Source organism: Podarcis vaucheri, assembly GCF_965113315.1.
Source record: "Podarcis vaucheri genome assembly, chromosome: 5".
Lineage (NCBI taxonomy): Eukaryota > Metazoa > Chordata > Lepidosauria > Squamata > Lacertidae > Podarcis > Podarcis vaucheri.
The window spans coordinates 80,052,676-80,079,080 of record NC_138763.1 but is presented as its reverse complement, the minus strand read 5'-3'; the positions used below and the strand labels follow the sequence as shown (position 1 = coordinate 80,079,080).

General features: G+C 41.3%; 2 protein-coding genes across 2 annotated transcripts in view; one reads left to right on the top strand and one right to left on the bottom strand.

Annotated features, from left to right (window-relative positions):
* Window positions 1-18,226, top strand: part of GLUD1 (glutamate dehydrogenase 1) — a 32,030-nt gene extending 13,804 nt beyond the window's left edge. Inside the window, exons 4-13 of the mRNA XM_082222449.1 lie at window positions 589-652; window positions 3,082-3,176; window positions 7,355-7,534; window positions 10,246-10,383; window positions 11,798-11,935; window positions 12,069-12,149; window positions 14,314-14,437; window positions 15,057-15,148; window positions 16,071-16,133; window positions 16,848-18,226. Of these exons, the coding sequence (XP_082078575.1) occupies window positions 589-652; window positions 3,082-3,176; window positions 7,355-7,534; window positions 10,246-10,383; window positions 11,798-11,935; window positions 12,069-12,149; window positions 14,314-14,437; window positions 15,057-15,148; window positions 16,071-16,133; window positions 16,848-16,967 (1,095 nt within the window). The 3' untranslated portion in view covers window positions 16,968-18,226. The remainder of the gene's footprint in view (window positions 1-588; window positions 653-3,081; window positions 3,177-7,354; window positions 7,535-10,245; window positions 10,384-11,797; window positions 11,936-12,068; window positions 12,150-14,313; window positions 14,438-15,056; window positions 15,149-16,070; window positions 16,134-16,847) is intronic.
* An 831-nt stretch (window positions 18,227-19,057) lies between these two features.
* On the bottom strand, window positions 19,058-23,221 carry LOC309532299 (uncharacterized protein). Its single transcript, XM_082222537.1, has 3 exons — window positions 22,952-23,221; window positions 20,195-20,257; window positions 19,058-19,292 (listed from the first exon to the last, which is right to left on the bottom strand). The coding sequence occupies exons 1-3, from the start codon at window positions 23,013-23,015 to the stop codon at window positions 19,165-19,167; spliced, it is 255 nt and encodes an 84-aa protein (XP_082078663.1). The 5' UTR covers window positions 23,016-23,221; the 3' UTR covers window positions 19,058-19,164.
* Window positions 23,222-26,405: the final 3,184 nt, after the last annotated feature.

Sequence of the window (26,405 nt, the reverse complement as noted above, 5' to 3'; positions counted from 1 at the left end):
AGGTTGGGTAAGTTTGAGAAATAATTCTGCTATAGTAGGGGTGGAAATCTTGTATTCTGTAACATGTTGAGGAATGAAACCTAGGCAATGTATTCGCAATTTAAGGTTTTAAAACAAGTAAGGTGTTTCAGAATCTCCTGTGTAAAAGGTTACATTGCTTAAATTTATTTACAGGGGTCCACAGATTTTGGCTGACCTTGTTAGCTAACCAAACATTTAAATTCACCAAAACACTGCTCCCCCCCCCCCCGGAAGAGCTGGATGTTTTCACTGTTCCTCAAACTCATTGCAAGGTTGGGGGTCAATCCCATGTCTCCTTCCTGCTGTTCCAAGTTTAGATCCAGAGATTGGATTAAGAGGTTACTCCCGTAGTTGCACTGCATTTACAAGGTGCTTGGAATGTTTCAAGCACAATGTAACTGGGGGGATGTGTCCCCTACACCAAGCAGAGTTGTTGTAGTATGACTAAGAGCACATAAGCAATGGAAACACAAGTATTGTTGAATGTTTTTCTTGGTAAAATCTTTAACATATGACATTAATGGTTGATGTCTTGGGACCTGGACCTTAACTGCTTTTTTGTTATAGGATAATGAATTGGAAAAAATCACAAGACGGTTTACCATAGAACTCGCAAAGAAGGGCTTTATTGGTACGTTATGCAGCAACTGCTGTAACAATTGCTATGAGAAAGATGGCTAAGCAGCATTTTCTGCCTTTATCTCTCCAGAAAGGTTTTAGTAGTTGCTTAGCATGCTTTGAGTAACTCATGCACCACAGTGTAACTGTTGCATTTATCACCTCTAGGTACATGCAGAAATGCCAAAGTGCTTTGTATCTTTCCTCCAACAAATCGTATCAAGTTAGACTGTGTCTGGGCTGCACCACTTCTGATTGCAGATTCTTGTGACTGAATGCCGAGAAGAGTTTTCGCTTCTCTTTGACCTGCTGGTTCCCAAAGCGCAAAGAGTTATTGTTTATGGAGGTGTACCCAGTCATGCCAATTCCCCCATATTGTTTGAAGTGGTACAGCCCAGACACAGGGTTACTTCCCCAGTGAGAATTGAGTGACTTGCCAAATAACACCTTCCATCCAGTCACTGAGTAGAGCTCTCATATTTATAATACAGTGGAGTTTTATTTAGTAACCTGTCCAATATTGGGGCTCTCCTTTATCATGTGGGATGGAGGAAAGGGCATGCTGGAAAAAGGGAGGATGGGAATCTTTCGTTCCATTAACTTACTTTCAGATTTAAACCATTATCTGTTCCTTTTGAAACTCCCCTTGCCTCTTTTTTTCTCTAAGCTTTAAGCTACTTGGTCTTTACTTAAAACAGGGATTGCCAATATCTAAATCCAAGAGGTTGACTTTAGCCCAAGGTCCATAGTATATTGCACTGACATATACACATCTTCTGACCCACTCATAGGCGGTCAGACTGTACCATAAGAGCAACATAACTTTTCTAGTAAGGGCTTTGCCGTGTGATATTTGGGTAAAAATTTACCAAACCTTGATTAAATTTTAGTGGTGCCAGTTGCAAAACTGCTTTATGGCTCAGATCTAGTTACTGTTGGTCATCTCTACTTGAAAAGAAAGATGTTGGCATACTCCAGAGTATTTAGTTGCTTTTGTATATTTTTCAAATATACCAAGACCTTGTTGATGTGGTTGTGGCCAGGGTTGCACATGTTTGCATGTATATGTAGCATAGACTTGTTCAGCAGCTGTCACTTATTTTTGCTTTCTTTCCTAATAATTCTGAACACTGTATTTACTTTGTGCAGAGTTAATGCTTTCATTCCATGGCCCCAGAATTGCACCTGAGTAGCTAACAGCTGTGCAAAAGTAGCAAAATAGCTCTTCTTAACCTGGTCAGTTTGCTATTCAGAGCAATTTTGTTACTGTTAGCTTTTTCATGCTGGTCGAAGTTGTGCCAGTTTTAAAGGAAGTTGAGGAAGGAAATTGAAGCTCCACCTTGTAGCAACCAAAAAACAAGGCTTTGTCATAGCTTTCCAAAATAACCCGATGGTTTCAGAAATGACTATCTTATACTGTGTTTTCCAGCCTTTACTAACGTCCCTTATAAGTTTCACTAGTGTGTGAATTGTTCTGTTTCCATTTTTTTGATGTGAATTCCCCCCCCCCCACATAAAATTTTGAATGGCTTCTCATAACCAGACATAACTCTGTAAAAAGGGGCTTGTCCCTACATAAGAAATACTGCAAAGAACTGAACTGCTTCTGGTCTAACAGGAAAATACTTCTGGAAATGAATTATTGTTATCTTTGCCTTGTTTTCCTGCTTAAAGATATTTCTTCAAAAAAACACTGTACAGTGGTACCTCGGAATGCGAATGGGATCCGTTCCTGAGCCCCGTTTGCATCCCGAATGGAACGCAAGACGCGACAGCACGTCTGCGCCAGTTGCATTTCTCTGCTTCTGCGCATGCGCGTGACATTATTTTGAGCGCATGCGCGAGCGGCGAAACCTGGAAGTAACATGCTCTGTTACTTCTGGGTTGCCGTGGAGCGCAACTCGAACGCGCTCAACCCGAAGCACATTCAATTCGAGGTATGACTGTACAGGGATTCTAGGCTGCCAGTAATCCTAAATGCACTTTCACGCCAAAACCATGAAGAAAATTAGAGGAAAGCATTAAATACCTTTTCCCAGAGTAAACCGGGTAACACAAACTTGGTCCTGAGTCATATTAATGTGAGACACAAACATCTCAGTAATATGGAGCATGTGAAAAGCCGGGAATGGTTCCACTTAACCTCACATGTGGCTCTAGTATACAGTGCTGCTGCATTGGTGTATAGATGATGATAATTAATCATCTGATCCAAAAGTCTTCCAAGCAGCTTCCAAAATGTGGGTGCATCATAAGAAATATTGATTCATTGTTTATATAGCACAAACCAGTACTGTACTGTACTGTACTGTACTGTACTGTATTGTAGTTCACAAAATGGTGTAAGAGTTGCTATGATATTGATCACTTAAGGTTGGCTGTAAATTGATACAATTGAGACTCGTGTTTGAATTGTGTTGATGGTTTTAATCTTGCCTGCAGGGCCTGGTGTTGATGTGCCTGCTCCTGACATGAGCACAGGTGAGAGGGAGATGTCCTGGATTGCAGACACCTATGCCAATACCATAGGACACTATGTAAGTTCTGAGTGAAGGCACACGCTTTAATTTAGGTAGAATTAGTCAACCCATTTTGCCAATTGTGCAACATTTACCATTTCTATAATCTTAAGCACTATGACTAACAGATTTGTGATATTTCGCATGTGCAATACAATGCAGAAGGCTTGTATCACTTTTTAACAAGCCGGCACCACAGTCATTTGTATTGCTACTTGAGTCTTATTCCTGATAGAATTTTGGCGTTAGTTTTGAATGTACAAAACTAGTAAAAGCTGTTATAGCAGTTGCTTGATGCTTTTATATATTGCAGAGTAAAACAATTGTAATTGCCTCTGTTTCAGTACATCTTTGGGCTGTTGTTTCATTCTAAATTGGTGGTGTTTAAAAAATTTGGGTAGCTTCACACATTGATGAAGTTAGTGTGGCTACATTCTATGAGCCATAATGTTCCCATAATATGCAGCCATACTTGAGTTTTTCTATTGCATGTACACATGAGAAGCTAAGGCCTGTTGCAGCTCCCAGGTACTTGTACATATGATAGTACAACCTGTTTCCCCAATCTTAATTCTTGCATTATAGAGTCGTATACCTAATGTTACTCTAATGCAGTGCCTTCCAGATGTTGTTGAACTATAACACTCATAATCTCTGGTGAAATTATGTCCCATGCTAGTGGGACTGATGGGAGTTCTGAGCCTAACATCTGAAGGGCACTCAGTTGTCTACCTCTGCAGTAATGTATAAACCAAGGATAAATCATGCTAAGAAAAGGCTGGGTCAAATTCTGTTCTGTTGTATACTAGTTCTGTGTGTTCAGGGAGCCTCTTGAATATTGCTATTCAGGCCTATTCATAAAATGAGATTCAGGCCTCTGAGCTACTCATTCCTGCAACCACCAACTGCAACCAGTCAGACAATAGTAGCTGGCGGTCACACAGGGAATCTTGATTATTGGGACAAAATCATTGTAGTGATGGGGAAGGCCTATTCCTGAGATTTTGTCCAGCTGCCGCAAGTTGGAGTAGTACTGGCCAGTGGTCAAATTCACTCTAAAGCTGTCTATACAGTGGTACCCTGAGTTATAAACTCTTCAGGTTACAAACTCTGGTAACCTGGAAGAGTTACCTTGAGTTGGAAACTTTGCCCCAGAATGAGAACGGAAATCGTGTGCCAGCGGCGCAGTGGCAGCAAGAGCAAAAGCACGCCTCTAGTTAAGAACAGTTTCAGGTTAAGAACAGAACTCCGGAATGAATTAAGTTCATAACTAGAGGCACCACTGTATATTTTTATTCATTGTAGTATAACTGGAGGTAGACCTTAGTCTCTTAATAGAAAAATAATTGTGGTGGTTATACGTCCTGGCTTTGTTTTGCCTCTTTCCATTTAACACTTGCTCATCTCTGAATAACAAGGCACGAGAAAACAGAAGTATGCCTCTTGGTAAAGCAGTTTGAATTCCCTGTCAGAATTTATACCGCAACAGGAAAAGTGTTTCTTTTTCAGGATACAACAGGCTGGCCTTTGAGAGTTCTTAATTATTCATGCATGAGAAAGCTTTTGAATTATTCCACAGCTCCTTTGGCTAGATTGCTGTGAGTTAGCATTTTGCTTGTTCAAGGTGGCTATGGAAACAAGTTTCTGGAGCAGCTTCTTCATTCGGCCTGCTACATTCAATTTATACTTTGTTTGTAAGTTGAGTGGCAAAACGATAAAGATTCTAATAAACACAAAGTAGAAAGCAATGAGAAGTGTTAAGACTTAAAATCTTTCTTGGCCCACAAGCATGTTGCTGTGATTAAATTCTACTGTAGCAAACTCTTTAGTATTCAGGGCAGTAGACCAGTGTCCCTGTACAGTTTTTGTTTTCCTCTTTTATCTTGTGATTCAAGGCACTACTTCTAAGAGATTTTTTGTCCCTGGGAATGTTTGCGTGTTAGTTCTGGGCATCGGATGCCTAAAAACAGGCAAAACATAAGTATTGGTGTAACTTAGTTAATAATTCTCTGTAAACCTGCAGGTTTTAAGTGTCAGTTGAAAATCTCTAGCTCAGTAATTGTTTCATGCAATGTGTTGCCCTAGGAATTAGTTTGAGACTTGGTATTTCAAGGTTAGTCAAATTGAATTGTAAACCCAGTTCATTTTCAGTTCAAGTATTGCCTAACTTTTTGAAGCAACAGTGTAGCATGCCTCACGTGCATTTAAAGTGAAAAAGCTTAGTTCTGTAGTCTTGTATGAACTTCTGCTTTCAAAAGGGCATAGATAGGCATGCATGAAAGTGTTTCGTGGGGTCCAAAAGCTTGTAATAAGTAGGAGTTGGCAGAGTCGTTCATTGTATATTCAAGAAGAGTTTTGTCACATGCTACTGATAGAAAACTAGTTAAAGCAATCTTGGGTAACAGTTTGCAGTTTAATTTCCCATTCCCAAAAACATGAGTGACATCTTAGCTGTAAGTCAATCTAGTTGGCTTTCTATAAAACATTCTGATGGTGATCCTCAGATGTTTCCTGCTGTAAAATCACAGTCCTTTCCCAGTTCAGCACAGACACCTGAATCTTGACAAGCTAGAAATGGCCAAGCTGCTCTGCAGCACCCATTGATTCTGTTGTAGGTGCAACAGCTCCCAACCAAAGTGTTGGGTGCCAACCTGCCTGTGGAGCCACAGCTGCTTCCAGACCAGTTGAGTCATGCAGTATCTTGTCCCTGTTCATGCCCTGCACTCTAGGTGTGCCAAGCACAACACTCCACACTGTTGTGTGATATAGCAGGTTTATGGACTGGGTCCTGTGGTTGTGGGATTGTAATCCCAGATGCACTTGCTATGAGAAAAAACACTAATGCTCACTTGTGAATGAAGCAATTCTTATATGAGTCATCAGCAAAAGAAAATAGTTTTATGCTATGAGTCAGATGTTGTTCTAAGGCGTAGCAAGAAGAAGAATGCTGCCGAGAGTTTTAAGGGGCTCCTGCAAAAAGTAAGTTTAGAGATAAAGAGGCAGTTGAAAAATGGAAGGAAATGGAAGTTTGTTAAGGAAGTTCAAATTGTCCAGAACATTGGTAATATGGGGAATAAGCTTTCCATCTGTCATTTGTGGGAGGTGTTCCCTCCAGTGGCAGCCCTGTGTTATGGAAGCACACAGTGAACTTGACACCAGACTGCCAGCTTTTCGTGGTGGTCCTCATGTTTAACTCGCCCTTTGTGTAATGAATACACATGTGCTAAATAACAAATTAACCAGCCAGCCCCTCTCTGCTTTGTTTTCATGGAGGGAGCAGTGAAACATGCTTCAGCTGTTTTAAAAGAATCTGAAAAAAGAGGATGAAACAAAAAAAGTGCAGAAAGAAGTATATAATTAGAAGAGTAACCCTGCTATGCATAGGCTCAGATATCTGCCTGGGCTTTTAACAAATTAAAGGATTATGCTAATAGTTTTCAAATAATTGTATTTTATGTTCCCGTTGCCAGATTATTTTAAAGGTGATTAAACAGCCTTGGCTGATTTAGTTGTAAACTGCCCATAGAAGGTTCAGATCCTCTTATGTGCTATTGCAAAGTCGACAAAGTCTACCCAAAGTGGATAATATTTTAAGCATAGTTTAATTGGGATTTCTTATAAGCTTGTTTTAATATAGCAGGGTAGCAAAGCTAGACTAACATGCTTTTTAAGATACATTGAATCAATAAGTGAACTATGAGGAAGCTGTTCCGTTACCTAAAGAGTGCAAATGACATTTATGAACCATTCAAAACTTGGGTGTACCCATTCACAAAAATCACTGGTGTGTGTCATTACTTGTCATGAAAGACTGCTGTGAACCAAATCCACCCCTTCAGCAAATGCACACTGATGTAAAATCTAAAAAGCTGTTTAAAAATATGTCAAGGTGATCTTAAGTAATCTGGTATCTCTTCTTTCTGGCACTTACATTAATATTTCTGCTAAATTTACTACATGGCACTTTGCTGGGCAGTAAGCAGATCCTCAAGGCATCCTATGTCATGCAAATGCCTTTAAATTGGTGAAAGTACAGTATTGTGATAAACTGATTTGTTTGCAGGAGCAGCAACTAGATATGTTGACTTCAGTGAAGCTAAAACACATTAGACATCATTAACACATAAAAATTCAGATGTTTTGACAGATGTTTCCCATGGGAATGAGCCTAACTAAATTTTTTTATTACTTTTTAGGACATTAACGCCCATGCTTGTGTCACGGGAAAGCCAATAAGCCAAGGTGGTATACATGGTCGTATCTCTGCCACAGGCCGTGGAGTCTTCCATGGAATTGAGAACTTCATTAATGAAGCATCCTATATGAGTCTGTTGGGAATGACTCCAGGATTTGGGGATAAGACATTTGCTATCCAGGTAATTTTGTCTAGAATAGTAACCACACTGGAGAGAAAAGCTTTAACTGATAATATGCATGTCATTGGATATTGCTAGAACTTTAAAAAACAGACGTGGCACACAATATGACATTCAGATTCTGCTAAACCAGACACTGTAATTGACATTGGTAAAGAGGTCTTGCTCCTTTTCTTTTTTCCTTTTGTATTGTGTCAGATCATAAGCCTGCAGGAACTGACTTCATAAAAAATCTTTGTGTAATGCTTAGAAAAAATTGTGTGCGTTATATATCAATCATGTTGGAAGTAGTATCTTCTGTAGATAGGTCCTTTTTTTGTAAAGCAACCTCCAGTGTATGGGGGTTTCATGAACATATAGTAGCTGCTGTACTTCATTCTAGGTCCTGTGCCACCTGTGTAGTCTAAAAGTAGACAACTTTTTATTCATTTATTAAAAGCATTTATAGCCTACCCTCCATCTCAGTGGATTCCAGGGTGCAGGACAAGCTAGTTTCCATAAAATTTCATGAACAGCCAAACATAATAGCATAACAATAAGAGCAACTAAAACCATGGAGCTGGGTAAATGTTACAAATAGTACTTCTCTTTCTAATATGATTGTATCAGTCAGAGTTTTGAATTTTACAGTTACCTAGAGTTCAGAAACTTGTATTTGTATTGCTTGCTAGAATCCTTTATTTAGAGCTACATAGAATCAAATTTTAGATTTGTTAAAACAGAAAGTTGCCCTTACTAAATATGGGGTTGTATTAATGAGTTACTGTATTTTTGCCAATTAATAAGCGAGAGGGGAATTCTGACCTGTGAAAACAAAGGGATGCCAACACTGCCGCTCTGGAATGCTTGTGTTGGCAGAGCTGAAATGGGGTGTGCCTGTGCCCAAACAAACAGGGAAATAATAAGGGGGGAAATGGAGACAGGCAAACTTTGTCCTTGAATAAAGCTTGGAAGTAGGTTGCATCCTTTTCCCTCTGAAGTAACTGATTTAAAAATTAGCTGAAATAGGCTGCACAGACTGCTAAACTGTCAGGGCTGGTCAGCAAAAAAACAATAAATCAACTGAAGACAGTGAAATTATTTATTCAAGGAAACCAACCACAGCTCTAGCCTACTGGTCTCTGAAACGCTTTCTAGGAGGTCTTGCCCCAATGAAGCAGTTGCAAGGACTGGAGGTCCCCACCTTCCCAGTGCCCACTAGGGCTCCTCCTCTCCAGGGTCTTCCCTACGCAGTCTCAGGCTGCATCTGCACACAACCACACTCTGCTCTGTTTGTCTCATTTCTCTGTGAGTTATAAAGACCACATGGGAGTGAAGCTGGTTGGAGCAAGAGCAGAATACTCACTGGCTTCTGCCTTGGGAGTCTGAAATGTGCCCTGCAGCAGCCTCTTCCTGTGCACTAGACCCTGTCACCTTTTCTGCTTCTGACACCGCCTCCCAGTCTGCTCCTTCTCCCTCTGACTACTCCTTGTTGTTCCACTAGGTTCTGATCCTTCTTCCCCAGGGGATTCCTTAGGGGTTCCCCATTTGGTGCCTCCCACCACTCCTCTGCATCCAGCCAGGGCATGGCATACGCTACTGCAAATTTACTTGCATCCTAAGTAGTCATTCCTAGTGCAAACATCTAGGATTGGGTTCCAAAACCATATGAATTTTCCTCTAGGAGGATCCAAACCTCCTTTTCTCCAGCTTAAAGAGTTCAGCAGCAGCATTCCAAACTACTGGGAAGAGGAAGAAATATTCTTGAAACTGAGTATCTTTCAGTGTAACCTTTGTGAAAACTAAACACATTGCTTTAATGGGTGATGGTGAAATCTTTCATGGACTTTCAGCTAATTTCTTATATCCCCAGTAACAAACATGGCATCCCCTGAAATGTGAATACCGTACCTGACCATAAGACGCACCTAGTTTTTAGAGGAGGAAAACAAGAAAAATAATAATCTGAATCACAGCCTCCTCAGGAGGAGCGCGATCCCTGCAGAGGCTTGGGACGCTTGGGAGGGAAGCTGCGCATCCACCAGCCATATGGTTGATGGGGCGCAGCTTCCATCCTAAGCCTCTGCAGGGATCGCTCTCCTCCTGCAGAGGCTTGGGAGCCTTTCCTTCTCCCCACTTTTTTCTCCCTCCCCAAGCAGCACAGCCCCCTTTTCCAGCCTCCTCCTCTCCATCCCTTTCGCCCAAACTCCTCAGGCAACGTCTGCAATTTTTCCCCTTTGCTGCTGCCTCTCCTTTGCCCTCTACCATGACTCTCCACTCGCTTCTCAGTCCCCCTCCTCTCCGTCCTCATTCTCCCCTCTCTTGGCAACTGCCTCTTCCCGCCATCGTCCAGCCAACATCCCCGGAGCTATCAGGGGAAAGAGGAGGCTGTCTGCAAATCCTCTCTCAAAGAGAGCAGCCCGGGAGCGCAAGGCAATGTCGCACAGCTTGCCTGCCTCTCCCAAACCTTCCTGGGGCTTCAGGGGAAAGGGAAGGTTGCCGGCAACCCAGGAGAGTGGGGCAACGGCATGCATCACACTCAGGTGATTTGGCTCCAGGCACCACACATCCGCTCCATAAGACACATAGACATTTCCCCTTTTTAGGAGGAAAAAAGTGCATCTTATAGAGTGAAAAATACGGTAGGTTGTGATTTAACCAGCAAAGGTTTTGAGATCTCCCGTTTATTTGTACAGTGATCTTGAGCCTAAATATACTTATCTTCTTAATAGGGATTTGGCAATGTAGGATTGCATTCTATGAGGTATCTTCATCGTTATGGTGCAAAATGTGTTGCCATTGGAGAAAAAGATGGCGCAATCTGGAATCCTGATGGACTTGACCCAAAGGAGTTGGAAGATTACAAATTGGTATGAAAAACTGGTTCTTGATTTCATTGCAAATTTGTACAGCAAAATTAAACAACATATTGGCAATGGAGAAGGTACATTTGAGTATTTTGATCAATAAAAGGGGGGGAAAGTGTTCCATAAATGTGTGTTAGGACTACTCAATATACAGAATTTAACCATAGATTTGTATTTGGAAAGTATATCTGCTGACTTTACCATTAAGGAAATTTCCTTAGAGATCCATATAGCATCGATCCGACTGCTCGACTGATGTACTTCTGACTGGAAAGTATATTCTCTGTCTAGTGGGTGTTTAAACCTCCAGGCATCAATTAAATTTAAATTTTCAATCATTGCAAAGAAGGTTTGTGGTAATTTCCCTTCTTTTGACTCTGATTTCCTTATTGTTCTGTCCATCTCTAAAAAAAATACTCCATTCATATCTCCTAACATAATAATAATATTTTGGTCCATGTACTCCATTCGCCTGTTTTTTAATTTTTTTTTAAAAATCAGCCTTCTTTTCCTTCGGGGCTTATATTCCTACAATTACAACCTTCCCCCCTGTATTGTAATTTGTGTCGCAATCACTCTTTCCAATTCATCTTTAATTGTGGTTCAAATTTGGGCCTAATATACAAAGCTACTCCTCGTTGCTTGGTGCTGTCTGATGATACAAATTCCAAACAATGTCCTTTGTTTATCAGTAATCTGTCTTTTAGCAATATGTGTTTCTTGTAAACAAATTGTTTCTAAATTTTGTTTCTTTAAAATATGTGCTATTTTATTTACTTTTACTTTTCCATTCAATCCATTTACATTCCAGCTTAATATTTTCATATCTGCCATATTGGTTAGGTTTCAAAGTCTTGTCTTGTCTTTTTTACTTTTCTTTTTCTTCCTATTTTTATCTTCTTCCTCCTCCTGACTGTCTACACTATCCTGATTGTTCTGGGTCCTGTCTTCCTACTGCACCTTCCAGAGCGGGGTCTGTACCTCCAAAATCTTTATGATACTTCCTACAAAATTTCTCTACCTCCTTTTCATCTCTGATTCTATGTTTATAAGTTAAAGAGTTACCTTCTGGGTACTCCCAGCGGTACCTGGTGTCATTTCTTCTGAGAGTACCTCCAAGGTCTTTAAATGGGGCCCTTTTTTTAAGGAGACGGGGAAGGACTTATTTATATAAAATAGTTTCTCTCCCCCCAATTTTGAATTTATTATTATGAGTCTGCCATATTTTGTCTTCTATCCACCCCAAATTTAGGTGTATCAGGCAGTCTCCAGGCCATTTTTGGCCCTTGCTTGTTTGGATTTAATTCTATACCTAATTCTATGGAATTAGATATAGAAGCAGATTGGATTATTGAAACTTCTGTTCTAATTGAATTCACTGGAATGAGCCATTGACTTCCCTTTTGTATCCAAACAGCAACATGGATCAATTCTCACCTACCCAAAGGCACAGCCCCTGGACTGCCACATTCTTGAAGCAGACTGTGACATCCTCATCCCAGCTGCAAGTGAAAAACAGTTAACAAAGGCCAATGCCCACAAGGTCAAAGCAAAAGTAAGAGGAGCCTGCAGAATAAATGCTTGATAATGGATCCAGAAGTTGTGATCTTCTTGCTGTGGAAAAATTGTGTTATTTTTTATCACAAGTTTTTCTATATTCAGCTGTAATATTTTATTTTATTTTCCAGATAATTGCTGAAGGTGCTAACGGACCCACAACTCCTGAGGCAGATAAAATCTTCCTGGAAAGGAATATCATGGTTATTCCGGTAAGGTATATAATTCCTCCATGTCAAAATTAGCATATATTTTTTTTAAAAAAAACATACCTATTTTACATGCCAAATATCTTCTGGGAATATAAAACTTGCCAGTAAGAAAATGTGCTATCATTTTGGAGCGCATTGAAATTTTTAGCAAAATTCCCAATGATTTTAATGGAGCTGGATTTGTACCCTATGAATTTCCATTTTCTCTATGGCAAGGGTGGTAAGGAATGCTCATTTGGTACAGGGGAATACATCACAACTTGATGCATAACTTTGTAAATTGATAGTTAAAAAAGAAAACCACAGAGTTATAAAATTACTCAAGGACTCAAGTTGAGAATGAATTTTGGGCAAGGGATCCATCCTGTTTGAAGATTAATTGTATCCCATACAAATAAGCCTACTAACACTGATCAGATTTATCTTTCCTTTCACTTCTGTATTTCCAAGCTGTTACTCATAACAGAATGGGGTGTTTGAAGGCTTTTTCAGTGGTGTTTTAAATATACATGATTTCACTTAAATGTGTGATGCCTTCGAATGTAACCCCAGTGTGTGTGGGGGGGTGGTGCCTGTACTGTCATTTAGCCTAGTTGGAATGTAAAGGGAAAGAAGTGCAGGCTTTTAGTACAACACCCCATTTCTCATCACTCACAGCCACATTCTCACAAGCCCCTAGTCCGCATCCAAAGGAATGGGGTGCTTCTATGCTGCTGCTGTTCCTACTCACTGTGGCTTGACTTGGAGCAGTGAGATAGTACTCCTTGGACAGTGCCAGCCAACCTTAAAGTCCCACAGGCAGATGATATATAGCTAGCTCTCTATTCCATCCCACAACACTATCAAACCTATAGTTACGTAAATCCAACTAACAATAACACCCACAATGTGACTGGCTGTGTTTAACTATGTGAATTCTTTATACATCACAGAAACATACCTCTTTTCACATTATCAAATTAAGTAGAAGCCATTAAAACCAACATTTTGAACAGAAAACACAAATAGATCAGTTCTTATATATGTAATGTCCAAATAGAAGCTTTTTTGTGTTCCACGTATGTCTTTACAAATACAAGTGTTGGACACGACAACTTTAAGAAGCAGTACTTGTAGAAAATGAACTTGTTGTTTGTAATGTTCCACATATGCCTTTGCAAAGTGTAGTTGTATGCAGTTGCTGTATGCAGGTATCAGATGAAAAATACGAAAGAACTTAAGACAAGGATTCCCAGAATAATACCTTGTTTTGCCCTGCCGGGCTTCGTCAGCCATGCATACTCTAAATAATTACTTCTAGTTAATTTGATAATGTGAAAAGAGGTATGTTTATATGATGCATAAAGAATTCATATAGTTAAACCCTCCCACAACCTGGCAAGAATTCTGGCCTTTGCTGGCCTTTGCCTAGGTAGCAAAGGCGTAGCTCCTGATTGACTCCACTTCAGTCACTGCATTCCAGTTGTTAAGACAACTAACAACTTGGCTTGCTTTATCACCTTGGGGTTTCCATCTGCTGTTGGTATCTTTTGACTTCCAGTATATCAAACATTGCACAGCTGCAGGAGGTAATACCTGAACAATCGTCTTGATTTTTGGAGTGGGGGGGGGAATCCCCATGAAGAGTAGTACAGGCAATGTCATGGAAGGTAAAGCTCACATCTGGAATACATTATGAGAGAGTCCAGCAATGGGGTGCAAGAAACCACCTTGGGGATTTGAGGGGGGCACTTAACCACCCTCTGGCACTGCCTGTGCCTGTAGCATGTTAGCAGCCAGTGCAAAGAAATTATACTCTCCAAGGTCTGCTTCTGACTGCTGCCTCCTCTTCTCCTTCTGCTTCAACCCCCCACCCCAATTAAAATGCAGCAAGATGAGATGGAAGAAGCTGCAAAGGTGACACCCAGCAACTGAACCCAATTTGAAGTGTGTTGTGCTCAATGGGTGTTGCTATCTGTAATAGCAACTAAACTGGATTTTTCAACCAGCTTTATTTTTCATTTTACAAAGTGGTACTAGAGTTCATGATATTAACAATTTCTGTCTGTTGCAAAGCGTACCTTTCCAAATTACTATCTTTTGCAGTTTTGAAGTAGACTTTACGTTGCCTACAGTGCATTTTCTTACCAAAAAACACAAAACCTTTCAATCTTGTCCTATTCAGGATCTCTATTTAAATGCTGGTGGTGTAACTGTGTCTTACTTTGAGTGGCTGAAGAACCTGAACCATGTCAGCTATGGTCGCTTGACTTTTAAATATGAAAGGGACTCAAACTACCACTTGCTAAGTAAGTATAACAAGTACTGCACACTTTATGCAGATTCAGTAATAAATTGTATCATCCCATCTACTAATAACAAACTCTCTTTCTTTAGAAGATTTCAAGTTTTGTGAATTAGTTTATGATACATTCTGACAGAACCTTGTTTTTGTATGGCATAATGCAATACATAGAATAATATTGCCAAAAAAAACCCTATGTAAGTGCAAATTAACAGTACTGGAGAAGGGGATTTTCTGTTCTATAGTGAAAGTTTATAGATAAGTTACTGGCAATACTGAAAAGCAAATTTCAGCTTAAAAGTGGAAGTAGATACATTTTGCATTAATCTACAAGTCTCGTCACCCGGCTGTCTGTCTTTGAATCGCTGCAGAGTTCTGTCTTCCTGCAGCAGAATTGCTTCAGTTGAAATATAGGAAACTTAGAAGTAGCAAAGCAAGTGCTTCTGAGAGAGACTGCTGAAACTTGCCTTCTGAGTCAGCCAGGGCTGCACACTCATTGAATACAGCAGGATTTACTTCTGAATAAGCAGGCATAGGATTGTAACTGTCTGGACTGAAACTTGCTTCATTTAAGAATCATGCATAGGAAAGCAGCAGGACTTATTTATTTCTCCCTCCTTCAGTGTCTGTCCAGGAAAGCTTGGAAAGAAAGTTTGGGAAACATGGTGGAAGTATTCCAGTTGTGCCTACTGCAGAATTCCAGGATAGAATATCTGTAAGTAGCTGCTGCAAGATTTTGCTCGTTGCATATCTGATAAATGTCTATTGCAAAAAAGGAAACCAATCTGTGGGCACAAGTTGTATAATTGTCAGACTAGAGTAAAAATACCTTACTACTTAAAGTATGAAGGACATAATATGTGTTTTGCTTAGCTTCTTTCAGTGGGTTATAGTTCCAGAGGTTGCTGAATTTTGGAGGGGAAATGCAGTTTTTTTTATACCTACCCACAATCTTTGTTAGTCCATGGCAGCTCATGTTGAACATGTCGTGCTGTAACAAGCCCCAGCTGGGTACTAGAGGTGGGAGCTGGCAGACTCCCTAGATTGAAATAACTTAAAAGTCAGACCATATCAGTATGGCTGCTGTTGGTGGGTTACCAGCAGGTTGACACTAAAAGGGGTCTCTACTTGGGGGGGGGGTCACACAAGTGTAAGGCACTACCTCTTGATGCTTTCCTTTTGGTACCATCCCAGATGAATGTATTCTGACTAGTGAGGAGGAAAGGAAGTAAGTTATTGAACACAGTATGGGGTGGGAGCACTGCACTTTCTAGGTGAGAGATAGAGTGGGGGCCCTGAACGTTTGACAAAGTTGAATATTTATTGACACAGTACTCTGAAGTGTACTGAATTACATTCATGTTATATACATCCAGGATAATCTGTTGCTTGGCTTCCTAAATAGAAATTCCAGAGGGAATAGCCTTGTTAGTATGTCAACTGAATATAAACAGTTAAATTAAACGCATTTAGGTTGGTTTGGCTTTGGCTAGTTTCCTTTTCTATCCAGCAGTTAAAGGGGTATACAAAAAGTGGCATAATATATCAATCCCTTAAGCACTAATATTAAAAAAATACAAAATGGGGTCTGTGGCTGGTTTCAGACTGACTACTCATTGCAATTCTTTTCAATATAGGGTGCATCTGAAAAAGACATTGTCCATTCTGGTTTGGCCTACACCATGGAGCGTTCTGCTAGGGTATGTATTATGTAATGTTGGAAGCTTTAAACTTGTGTTGACACCTTATATCCAAAGGTAAATTGCAGAGGCACATAATAGGGTGAAATTGTTCCTCCTCGCTCCAGTTTCTGGGTTGCATTAATCAGCATTGGGTAACCTACACAGAACATTAAATGAACTCTATTATTTTTCTAACTTGCTGATGAGCAAAAAAATATTCAACAAGTAGTGGAAGCTGTTCTGCCTGGTGAAGTGCCTGGTTAGTGTACCCTGTTGTAAGCTCAATAGTAAGCCCTTTTGAGCAGAGTGTGTACATGCATATGATTGCACTGTCTGTCTCAGCTAAACCAGAGTGAATACACTGGGGCAGCTCCTTGTTTCTACCATCTGTCTGGAATGGCAGCTGACTTAAAATGGTTTGCTCTGTCATCAGTTCTGTGGTGTGTTTCTCAGCCTCTTCCAGGATCAGAGTAGCTGAATGTCAATGCCCCAACATTTAGAAAGAATGGGTAGGTCCCTGTGCTTAATAAATTGTAGAAGTGTTCAGTTACCACTTTATTGGCTGCCTTGTGCCATTTAGAAAATGAATATGATGCCTGAGCTAATTAAGGAGCATTATATTCCTTATTCAATGACTTCTCCAAGTCAGTTCATTATTAACATTGTATGTGTATTCAATACGAGCTCAGTAAATATTTTGTACTCACATTGTAACATTTTTGTATTCTCTAGCAAATCATGCGTACTGCTATGAAGTACAATCTAGGTCTAGACTTGAGAACAGCTGCCTACGTCAATGCAATTGAGAAAGTCTTCAAGGTGTACAATGAAGCTGGCGTGACCTTCACATAAACGGATAGTCATCTGCCAAGGTCTGGCACCCTGTTGCATACCCTCTTCAGAAAGCGTATTTCAAGTTTACATATAACCACAGAAACCCCTCTTTTCTCACTTAACTATAGCGGATATGATTCTCTGTTGGCTTCAGTTTGAGTTAGTCTTTCATCATTAAAAAAATAAATAAATCTGGGGCTTAGTGCTTCATGCTGAAAGATATCTAAAGATAACCAGTTCATATGCACTTGTTTTGGGGGAAGGGGGGAGGTTCTAAATATTCTTTGCCATGAAACTTTAAAAAGGTACCTTTTTATTGTATGAATCTGTGGTCTAGCCACAATAAGCAACCTAGCAAAGCTTCAGATCACACGAGTGTGTGCTATTGGAGTAAATAGCCAACTATTCATGCACTTTGGTTTTCAAACAATAACTCTCCCAGCTTTGGCACTTTGAATAAAGGCCTTGGATGATCAATGCGGTGGCATTATCAGCGACAGAACGGGCCTCCTGCAGGGAATATCTTTGATAGGATTCTCATTTTTACACTTAGCAGCATCATATACCTGGTTCCCCTTAGGCAATGTGTGTTTCTTTTTATAATCTGTGCTCCTGTTACAGGGATGCCTTTAAATCATGTACTCATCCTCTACTCAAGCACTGCAAGGTGCACGTAAAAAGATGGGTTCCGGGAGCTAGTATTTTTATAAGCTGAAGCAGTATCATTGTTGTACAGGCACCCAGCGAAATTATCTCTTGTGTTTAATCTTATCGCAGCATATTCATTAAACTTGTTTTTTAAAATAAGAATTGACATGTACTTGAGCATAATCTTAGGTAGTCCAAAGAACTTGTGTAGCCTCTTACTCAGTTGTGTTTTATTGTCTGAGAGCTTTTAGCGTTAGCTATTGCCTCAATGAACAATTAAATCATTGGCAACAAGGAGGCAAGCTGCTACTACAAACTTTGTGTAGTGTCCTAACATGCTGACTTTGTTCTCTTTTTTTTGGCGGTTTGCATATTCTGAACATAAATAGTTTAATACAGAGAGGGCCTTGAAGCCAGGACTCGATCACAGTTTTGAGGATTCTTGATAGGTATTTTGTCCAGAGGAGTCCTATAAAAGTGCCAGGTGTATTTATGTAATGAATATGAATGTTTTTTTAAAAAAACCAAACCCAAGCCTTCCCAGAACTCATGCTTTTTTCTAGTGACTTTGTAACTCATGACATAACATGGTAACAAAAGCAATTATTAAAAGTTGACCTTTCCAAACATATGCTGGTTTGTGTTTTTCATAGCTTTTCGCAACATCACGAGAGCTGAAATGTTCAGTGTAAATAGAATGAACCTGGATTTGGAATTAGACAGAGAACTTTTCATGCATCTTTCATAGTACTGGTAATCAAATTTGTACAATGTGTAAATGTTCCTTGGTTTGAATTGGGATGCTACAAAGGAGTTACTGATGCATTTTATTCCTGACGGCTATTCAACGTATGCAAACTATTTTTGGTGTTATAGATATCAAGTGTTGAGCAGACGTGTGTGAACAGTCCCTTGAGTTTTCTGAACTGTCCCTTTCCTTAAACTTTGCATTTCATCCTGAACCCTTTCCCCCCTTAATGTTTCAGTTCTTATACCCTTTCCACTTCAAACTGCTACATTTCTTGCCAGTGACCAACAGTTCCCTAGTTCGTCCAGCCAAAACTCTTACAGCTGTGTGGCATAATCATGCTAATACATAGTTTCCCTCAAAACTTTGAAGTTTTTTCTAAATAGTTTTAATGAAATGGAGTTTCATCTGAGCTTTGCACACAGGATCTTCACAGTGGGGTGGGGAGGGTCCCCCACTCACATAGAATGTTGTGTGGGACCTGAGGAGTATTTAGTTAGATGATGCATAGTTAAAGCCACATATTACATTTTATGTGTGGTGCCTACATGCTTATGTGTGCACTCGAGTCTCGCATAAACTGTATATGCCCACTTAACACGCCCTAGCACCTTCTGCGAAACCAGCCTCATGAACACTTCTCAATACAGTCATATTGAACCACCATGTAAAAAAACATGCACCTTGTTAAAGATTAATTTAATGAAATGTATAGGGATTTATAGCTTCACTTTTAATGAAGGTGTAAAGAATATATGCCAAACACCTGAATAATTTCGGTCCATTAAATATATAATAAGAGAAAACAGTATAATAGGTTTAAGTTGAAACCTTCTTCTCTTCTTCACTTTGTCCAAAGGCTTTGCCCCAGGCAGTTACCTGGCTTGTTAGGCTTTGTGCAGCCTTTTCTCCAGTATCCTGTGCAGCCTTGCAGGTGTCATCTACCACTTCAAAACAAAAAGGGAAACAATTTAAGGAGGTGAGAGACAATGGCTGACTACATATGTGGTTTGCTTTTTCCATAAGATGTAGAATTGTATTGGAAGTGCATGTGGGGAGGAAGCTATACATGCTGTTTAAGGAACCCGTTCACCAGATGAAGAAGCTGGCTTGCAGCAGTTCAGATCTAGTTCACTATTGTCTGCTCTTGACTGACAATGGCTCTGCAGGGTCTCTGCCAGTGGCCTTTCCGATTACGTTGGTACATGAACCCTTTTTTAAGCTAGATTTGCCAAGAGTTACACTTGACATCTGCATGCAAAGTGTGCTTTTCTGACTGAGCTTGGAAAGGAGCTACAGAATGCTTATTGTGTAGGCTGCTAACTTGAACACTAGCCACCTGGGTAGGTTCAAGGTAATATTTAGCACAGTGGAAAAGAGCTAAATTGGATTTTTGAGTTTTCTGTCTCCTGATACATAGAGTTGTCATATTTGAAGAGGTAAAAATCTAGACACAAAAAGTTGTAGAGCGTTTTTTAGGGCAATCGCCCGATAGCCCCTCTGCTGCCCAGGTCGCCCAAGTATGAACCAGAGCAGTCCGCACACACAAAACCCCCCCAAACCCAGGACATTTGTTTAAAAATGTAAAATTTTCCCCAGATGGGTATGTAGGACCCCTGAAGGACATGTCAAGAAATTCCTGGGTGTATGGCAACCCTATAATACCAGTTACTTGAACACAGATTTACTATTTGGAACAGAAAAACTGTTCCCCACTTAAGTCTGTACTGGAGAGGTGGGAGAAATCTGAATTTAGAAAGTATGCACCAAGTCTCTTCTACATTTATAAGCCATCCAGATACCTCACATTTTGAGAATTGTCCAGGTTATTAGAAGGATGCCTCCTTACCTTTCTGACCAGCTTCTGTAGCCTGGTCCAGTGCTTTCTGCACAGCCTGACCTGCTGAATTAACTGCAAGTAAAAAAATAAGAATAAATCACAGAAATAGAAAATTTACAATTTTCTGAATTGTACCAAGCACATGAATGGTGTATCCTGTATATTAATACCAAACTCATAGTTGGTTCTTGCATAGCCAAACAGCATTACCCCATCACACAATGGAGGTATCGGCAAGCCTTTATGGACTCCCAAGGTTTGCAGAAGGTAAAAAAAAAAATAGGAAAAACCTAGAAGAGTGGAGGAGGAACCCAGTAAAAACTGAGCATGCTTAATGGGTCAACATGCTGGCTTTGCTGTCGGAGGACGGAAATAGAAATCCAGAGGGAAAGACTATATAGAACAGAATCATGGAAGACACACTGGCTGGTTAAAATCCGAAACAGGAGCAGTTCACAATGCAACATTTTGTTGTTGATCCCACATGTTGTCGTAAATCATTTTCAGGAAGAGAAACATAGCTTATTACACTGGGTCTGCTGAGAGATTTATTTGCTTTTGGTTCTTCTGTATCTTACCTGGCAGTGGCTATTTCATCAGTCTATCAGAACTGTTCCTATCCTAGCTGGTCACTCTTAATTGCAACTTGATGAGCTGATGTCTGAGATTATTAACATTTTAAGATGCATTTCAGTTTTGCATTTCAGTGATAGTGAATACACACTGTTCAAGGAACTTGCATAAATCCTCCATGTTGCCCTGGGTCAGAAGATTTGCCAACTTTTCTCACCAGATCATGGGCCTTTTACTGCTTTTTGACCAAAGCAGAAAAATCTCAGCTGAAGCATTTCCTGGCAGGTTGGGAAAACTCCGTTTATGGAATTTCTGTTGGCCACAGCAGTCCAGCTCAAGAAAAGAAAAGAAGTGAATCCAGCATTTCAGAGAGAAAAAGCAATTTACGGTCTCCATCCAAACTCTTTAGAAAGACTGCCAGTTTTTCAAGCAAGCCATTGCAATAGCTTGAACAGAGCTGGATTTCTAGACAATAGCTGGTGATATTTCTCCACATACTGCAGAAAGTGTTGCCTGTTGGTTTTTTGCTGGCCAGGCTGTTTTCGGGTCAGTTGGCAAACCCTGTTTATATAATGAGTTTTATTTTGGAATCCTAAAACAACATTTTGTGCCTTGATTACAAGCCCTGGTATAAACACTTGCATGGAAAACCTGAACAATTATGAAACAGAGGGGTCTTTGTTTGGCTTTCTAGACCCATGCCCTTCCATAACTTTTATTTAAAGGTCAGGATAATTACTGTAGGCGGTACATTTCTTGACAGAAAAATCAAACCTTTTTTGTATCTATAAATAATAAATCCAATTTGAGGTACTTTGAATTACCGTATTTTTCGCCCTATAGGACACACTTTTTCCCCTCCAAAAATGAAGGGGAAATGTGTGTGCGTCCTATGGGGCGAATGCAGGCTTTCGCTGAAGCCTGGAGAGCGAGAGGGGTCGGTGCGCACCGACCCCTCTCGCTCTCTAGGCTTCAGGAAGCTATCCGCAAGCCTTGCAAGCCTGGCGGGAGGTCCTGCGGGCTCGCAAGGCTTGCGGGCAGCAGCCTGCAGCCCACAAGCTCGGGGGATAGCGGGGAGGCGCAGTGCCGCCACCCCGCTATTCCCCGACCTGATCTGAAGGCTGGCGGGTGCGTGGGAGGAGCAAGCTTACTCCTCCCCCCCCGCCAGCCCCACAAGCTCGGGGGATAGCGGGGAGGCGGAGCACCGCCACCCCGCTATTCCCTGATCTGAAGGCTGGCGGGGGGGGGGGAGAAGCAAGCTTATTCCTCCTCCCCCCCCGCCAGCCCCACAAGCTCGGGGGATAGCGGGGAGGTGGAGCGCCGCCACCCCGCTATTCCCGGACCTGATTTGGAGGCTGGCAGGGGGGAGAAGCAAGCTTGCTTCTCCCCATCGCCAGCCCCATAAGCTCGGGGGACAGCGGGGCAAGCCGCTGCCCCACGGAGGCTAGAGAGGCTGTCCCTGAAGGCAGAAGAGGGAGACGGAGTGCTCCGTCTCCCTCTTGTAGCTTGGGGATGGCTGTGCAAATATATATATCTAACTGAGGTTCTGCCCCCCGCCCCAAATCCTGGCTAAACTCGTGGGCATTGCAGTATGGTACACCCCCCCAATCCCCCCTTGTAGGGACAATACAGACATTAACTTTGTGGGGAGGGGTATTTTCTCAGAAAGGCAAGATCCAAAATGCCTTCTCATGAAATCCATGCTTGGTTTTTACCCCACCCTATTCCAAAGAGACTTACTAAGGCAGAAGAAGAAAGTTGAACATATATGGTAACAAAAATAAAAATAGGTTCCAGGCAGCTTTGCTAACATACCAAGAAAAAAATGACCCGATCTGCTCTTGTGCAATTAATACCCTTGCAGCCTTTTTTCCTATTACACTGGAGCATGATCAGCAGGTAAAATCATTGAAAGTTGTCTTACATGAGATCAGACTACTTTGTCATCAAGCCTAGTGCATTTCTGGATTCCTGTGACTCAAGGGTTTCAGGCAGAGGTCGTTCACCTCAAAGCTATTAACAGCATAGAGAATAAATTGATAGTAATACCTGTACATCAAGTTGCTGTTAAGACAACAACCCACCCCAAGTCTGATGTTGGCGTTACTTAAGGATAGATCTTTCTGTGACTGAAAAAGTAGAATATAGACTGGTGGTTTTACAAGAACAAAGACATAACCTCAGTGTCTTTACCTGCAACCTGGGAAGCCATCCCGGTCAGTGTATTTCCTTCCTCTTCAAGATTCAGCTTAAACATTTTTGTTTTTGTGTGGATGAGATCTCCTGCTCCCTGATTTGTAGATCTCCAACTAGTTGACGGACGGTCACTTTCTCAAATGCAGTCCAGCCCTGTTTTGTTGCTTCCCAAAGAGTTGGCTCTTATAGACAGGCAAACTCCTCCCAGCTAGGATCCAGAAAAACCCACAGAGCTCTGTTAGTCACCAAACTCCTGACTTCAAAGGAAGTGGAGGGATGTTTGGAATTACTGTATTCTTCCCCGCAAGGGAGAGGGTGGGGTTTGGCACTTTTAAAATCTTTTTTAAACCAAAGTAGTTTTCCACAGCTGCAAAACAAGAGTGGTTGTGGACTGGGCTGGCCAGCCTGCTGTTATGAAACGTTTCCATAATGATGGCTTTCAGAAGAGCTGGAGGTTTTATAAGGCCAAATAACGGTAAATTTCAATGTATGGGAAGGGGGAAATGACACCAGTCCAAAGATACTAATTACTGTGTTTGAAAGCACATAGACTTCATATCAGAAACCTGTGACCAAACTGGATGCAGCTGTGCAGGAGATTAATTCAGCCTTCTGTTTTTTTGTGGCACACCTGGGAGTGCAAAAATGGCACCAGGCAAGCCTCTGATCTGTGACCGACAAAACCATGTTCCGTCTGGTGGATCACAAAGTGTGCCGACCTGCTTGAATTTTGCCTTTCTGGAAAATGCCCTCAGTTGGGTTCGTCGGATGGAAGGACTCCTCCAGGGAAGGAGAGAGATCACTCTGTGTTAGACAATATTTTGCTTGCAGAAGGTTCTCCGCTGATGACCAGGTAACAGCAGGTGTGCACAACCTCTTGGTGGGGAGCCGCTGCCAGTCAGAGTAGACAAGACTGGGCTAAATGGACCAATAGTCTTGACTCTGGCGTTCACATAAGGCAGCTTCCTATGTTCCTGTGCTGAGGCTCATTGTATGGCAGATGGATTCTGCCTTTGCAAATGAGTGGCTTCACACAATCCACCCTTGTGACAATGCTATGTGATGAACTTCTCGCCTCCATTCTAGTCAAGGGTACCACTTGTGTGATGGGAGAGTTGGGACTGTGACAGGTGATACCTGTTGGAAGATGGTGCTGAAAAAAAGATGATGAGCATTATGTATAAGAGGATGGGCAATGACTCATTGCAGTTATGCCACTGATCCAGAGTTCTTGAACTAAAATCCAACCTTTGGTTGCATTAAGTCTCACCATTCACAAACTGGCCCATGGGGGTAGCCAGTTGAAGTCTATGGACTTTTCCATCTCTAACTCTTGGTTGTTTCTGACAGCAACAGCCAGCTGGCAGAAACAGTTACCAGGATACCTCACCCTTTTCCTGCTCCAGACACAAAGGTGCAGGCATAGGATGGAAAGTGCTCCATAGTCAGTGAATCACTTCCTGCCTGCCTGCCAATTCTCAGTTTCTGGTGCATTGGTTTTTAGTGCCAGGGCTTAAGCCAAACAAATGGTTTTTAGCATAGAAGCCTTATTTCTGAATCTGTTGTTCTCAGGTGCTCAGAAGGCAGAATTAGAGAGCTAATGGGTGGGAAATGAAAGGAAGCATATTTCAGGTAAATGTTAAGCTTCCTAAAGGTATTCAGCAGTTTAATGTTCAATCCAGAGTAGTATCCATTTATTTTTCCTTCTGCTGATGTTTTCCCAATGTTCAATCCAGGCATCTTGGGATCATAACTTTTTCTTTCTATCAAAGAAGTCAAAAAGAGGTTATCCAATTATATTATACCAAATCTATTATTTTGGTTGGTGGGCTGCACATCAATTATTCTGATTATTCCAGTAGTACCACCATCTCTCTCCCCCCCCCTCAGTTTTCAGGTATAGAAGAACCCAGTTGTTTAGGGGTTGTTCGGGTGGGGGCATTGGCTGAGGGGTTGGGGAACAATAGCCAATACATGTGGTAAAATGTATCTTACGTTTCACACTGGAAAGCTATTTTTGTCTCCTGAACACCTTACATTCTATGCACATTCATTCCTCCGGCGAGTCTTGGATTTGAGAAAGGGGAAAGGACTAGAAATCTCAATAACGTTAAAAATACCTATGAGAAGGTAGGCATTTTGCTCTCAGAACCCAGAGTTCCCTTGCTCTTTATTGATGCTTGCTTTCTATGTTGCTTTCTATGGTGTCCAAGGTACACTTTTAGGCAATGTTAGGTATGTGTACCAGCCAGCAAGACAACATGCCATATCGCTAAAACAACAGGTTATGCTTTTTTAAGAGTCCTTGAGGTAGGTTGACGGGCAAGACAGCCTCTTAACCTTTTCCAGTTTTTCTAGTTTTATGTGTACTGCCAGATACTGATCGGATGCCCTGAGAGTGACAAAATGCTCATTTCATACCTAAAGAAAAAAATGGGGAGGGGAAGAGAAGAAAAATCCCCCATACTTCCACGGTTTCAAAATTCAGCATTCATTAACAGTGTACTCTTAATACAGAAATAATATACTCAGAAATAAGACCTAATGAAGCTTTCCCCCCCAGCCAAAACTCACTGAAAACTCTCCAGCACCTCTCAGGTGGGCGCCATTGACATTGAAAGAAAACAAGGGAGGTGCTCATGGTGAGTTTTCTAGAAAAATAGCACTACTCACTCCCCAAAAGAGCAATTCTCCCAGTCTCTTAAGGTGGCAGTTGGCAAGCATCAGTAATTATTTGTACAGTTTCGGGTGAAGAGAAGAGTTTTCTTTCATGTTTACAATGCATATTGGAAAGCATATCTGTTCAGCTTGGTATGTGATGCAGCGATAAGGGCCTTTTAAGTGTTAAAAAGAAGGGAGAATTTTGACAAGTGTCATTTCTCTGATCTCAGTGCTTGCCGCTGTATGGGATGGAGCATCACAGAACAGCTAATACAGCAGAATGTTGTGTGGGTGGTCCAAAATAAGCCCACCACTCATGCACTATTATTATGTCAATGACATGTTGTGTCGTGCACTATTATTGAATCAATGACATTCCCCTGCCCCCCCCCCAAAAAAACCCTACAAGCATTCTGAAGTAGGCCCCTAGCTGCTGTCATCTGTGGTGATGCTGGGACCCAGTCCGACCATTAGGCAAAATGAGTGCTCCCACACATGATTCTGGGTGTCATGAGAGGGCAAACAATAGTTATTTGATTTTTCACCACTCTCTTTTTACTGTCAGGGAAGCGAGAGCCGCTTGCTTGGTTTTCGGGCTCAGCTAGCTGCCCAAATATCTTGCCTTGGTTCAGATACAGTAGTACCTCGGTTTAAGAACAGTCTTGTTTACGAACAATTTGGTTTACGAACTCCGGAAAACCGGAAGTTGTGTTCTGGTTCGCAAACTTTACCTCGGTCTACAAACGGAAACTGAATGGTGGAAGGGCACTGGTGGCGGGAGGCCTCATTA

Coding starts and splice junctions, on each gene's coding strand:
- LOC309532299 (XM_082222537.1), bottom strand. CDS start 23,015: ATGTTTAAGCTGAATCTTGAAGAGGAAGGAAATACACTGACCGGGATG. Junction 20,258..22,951: donor GATGGCTTCCCAGGTTGCAG/GTAAAGACACTG, acceptor TTTTACTTGCAG/TTAATTCAGCAGGTCAGGCT. Junction 19,293..20,194: donor TACAGAAGCTGGTCAGAAAG/GTAAGGAGGCAT, acceptor TTTGTTTTGAAG/TGGTAGATGACACCTGCAAG.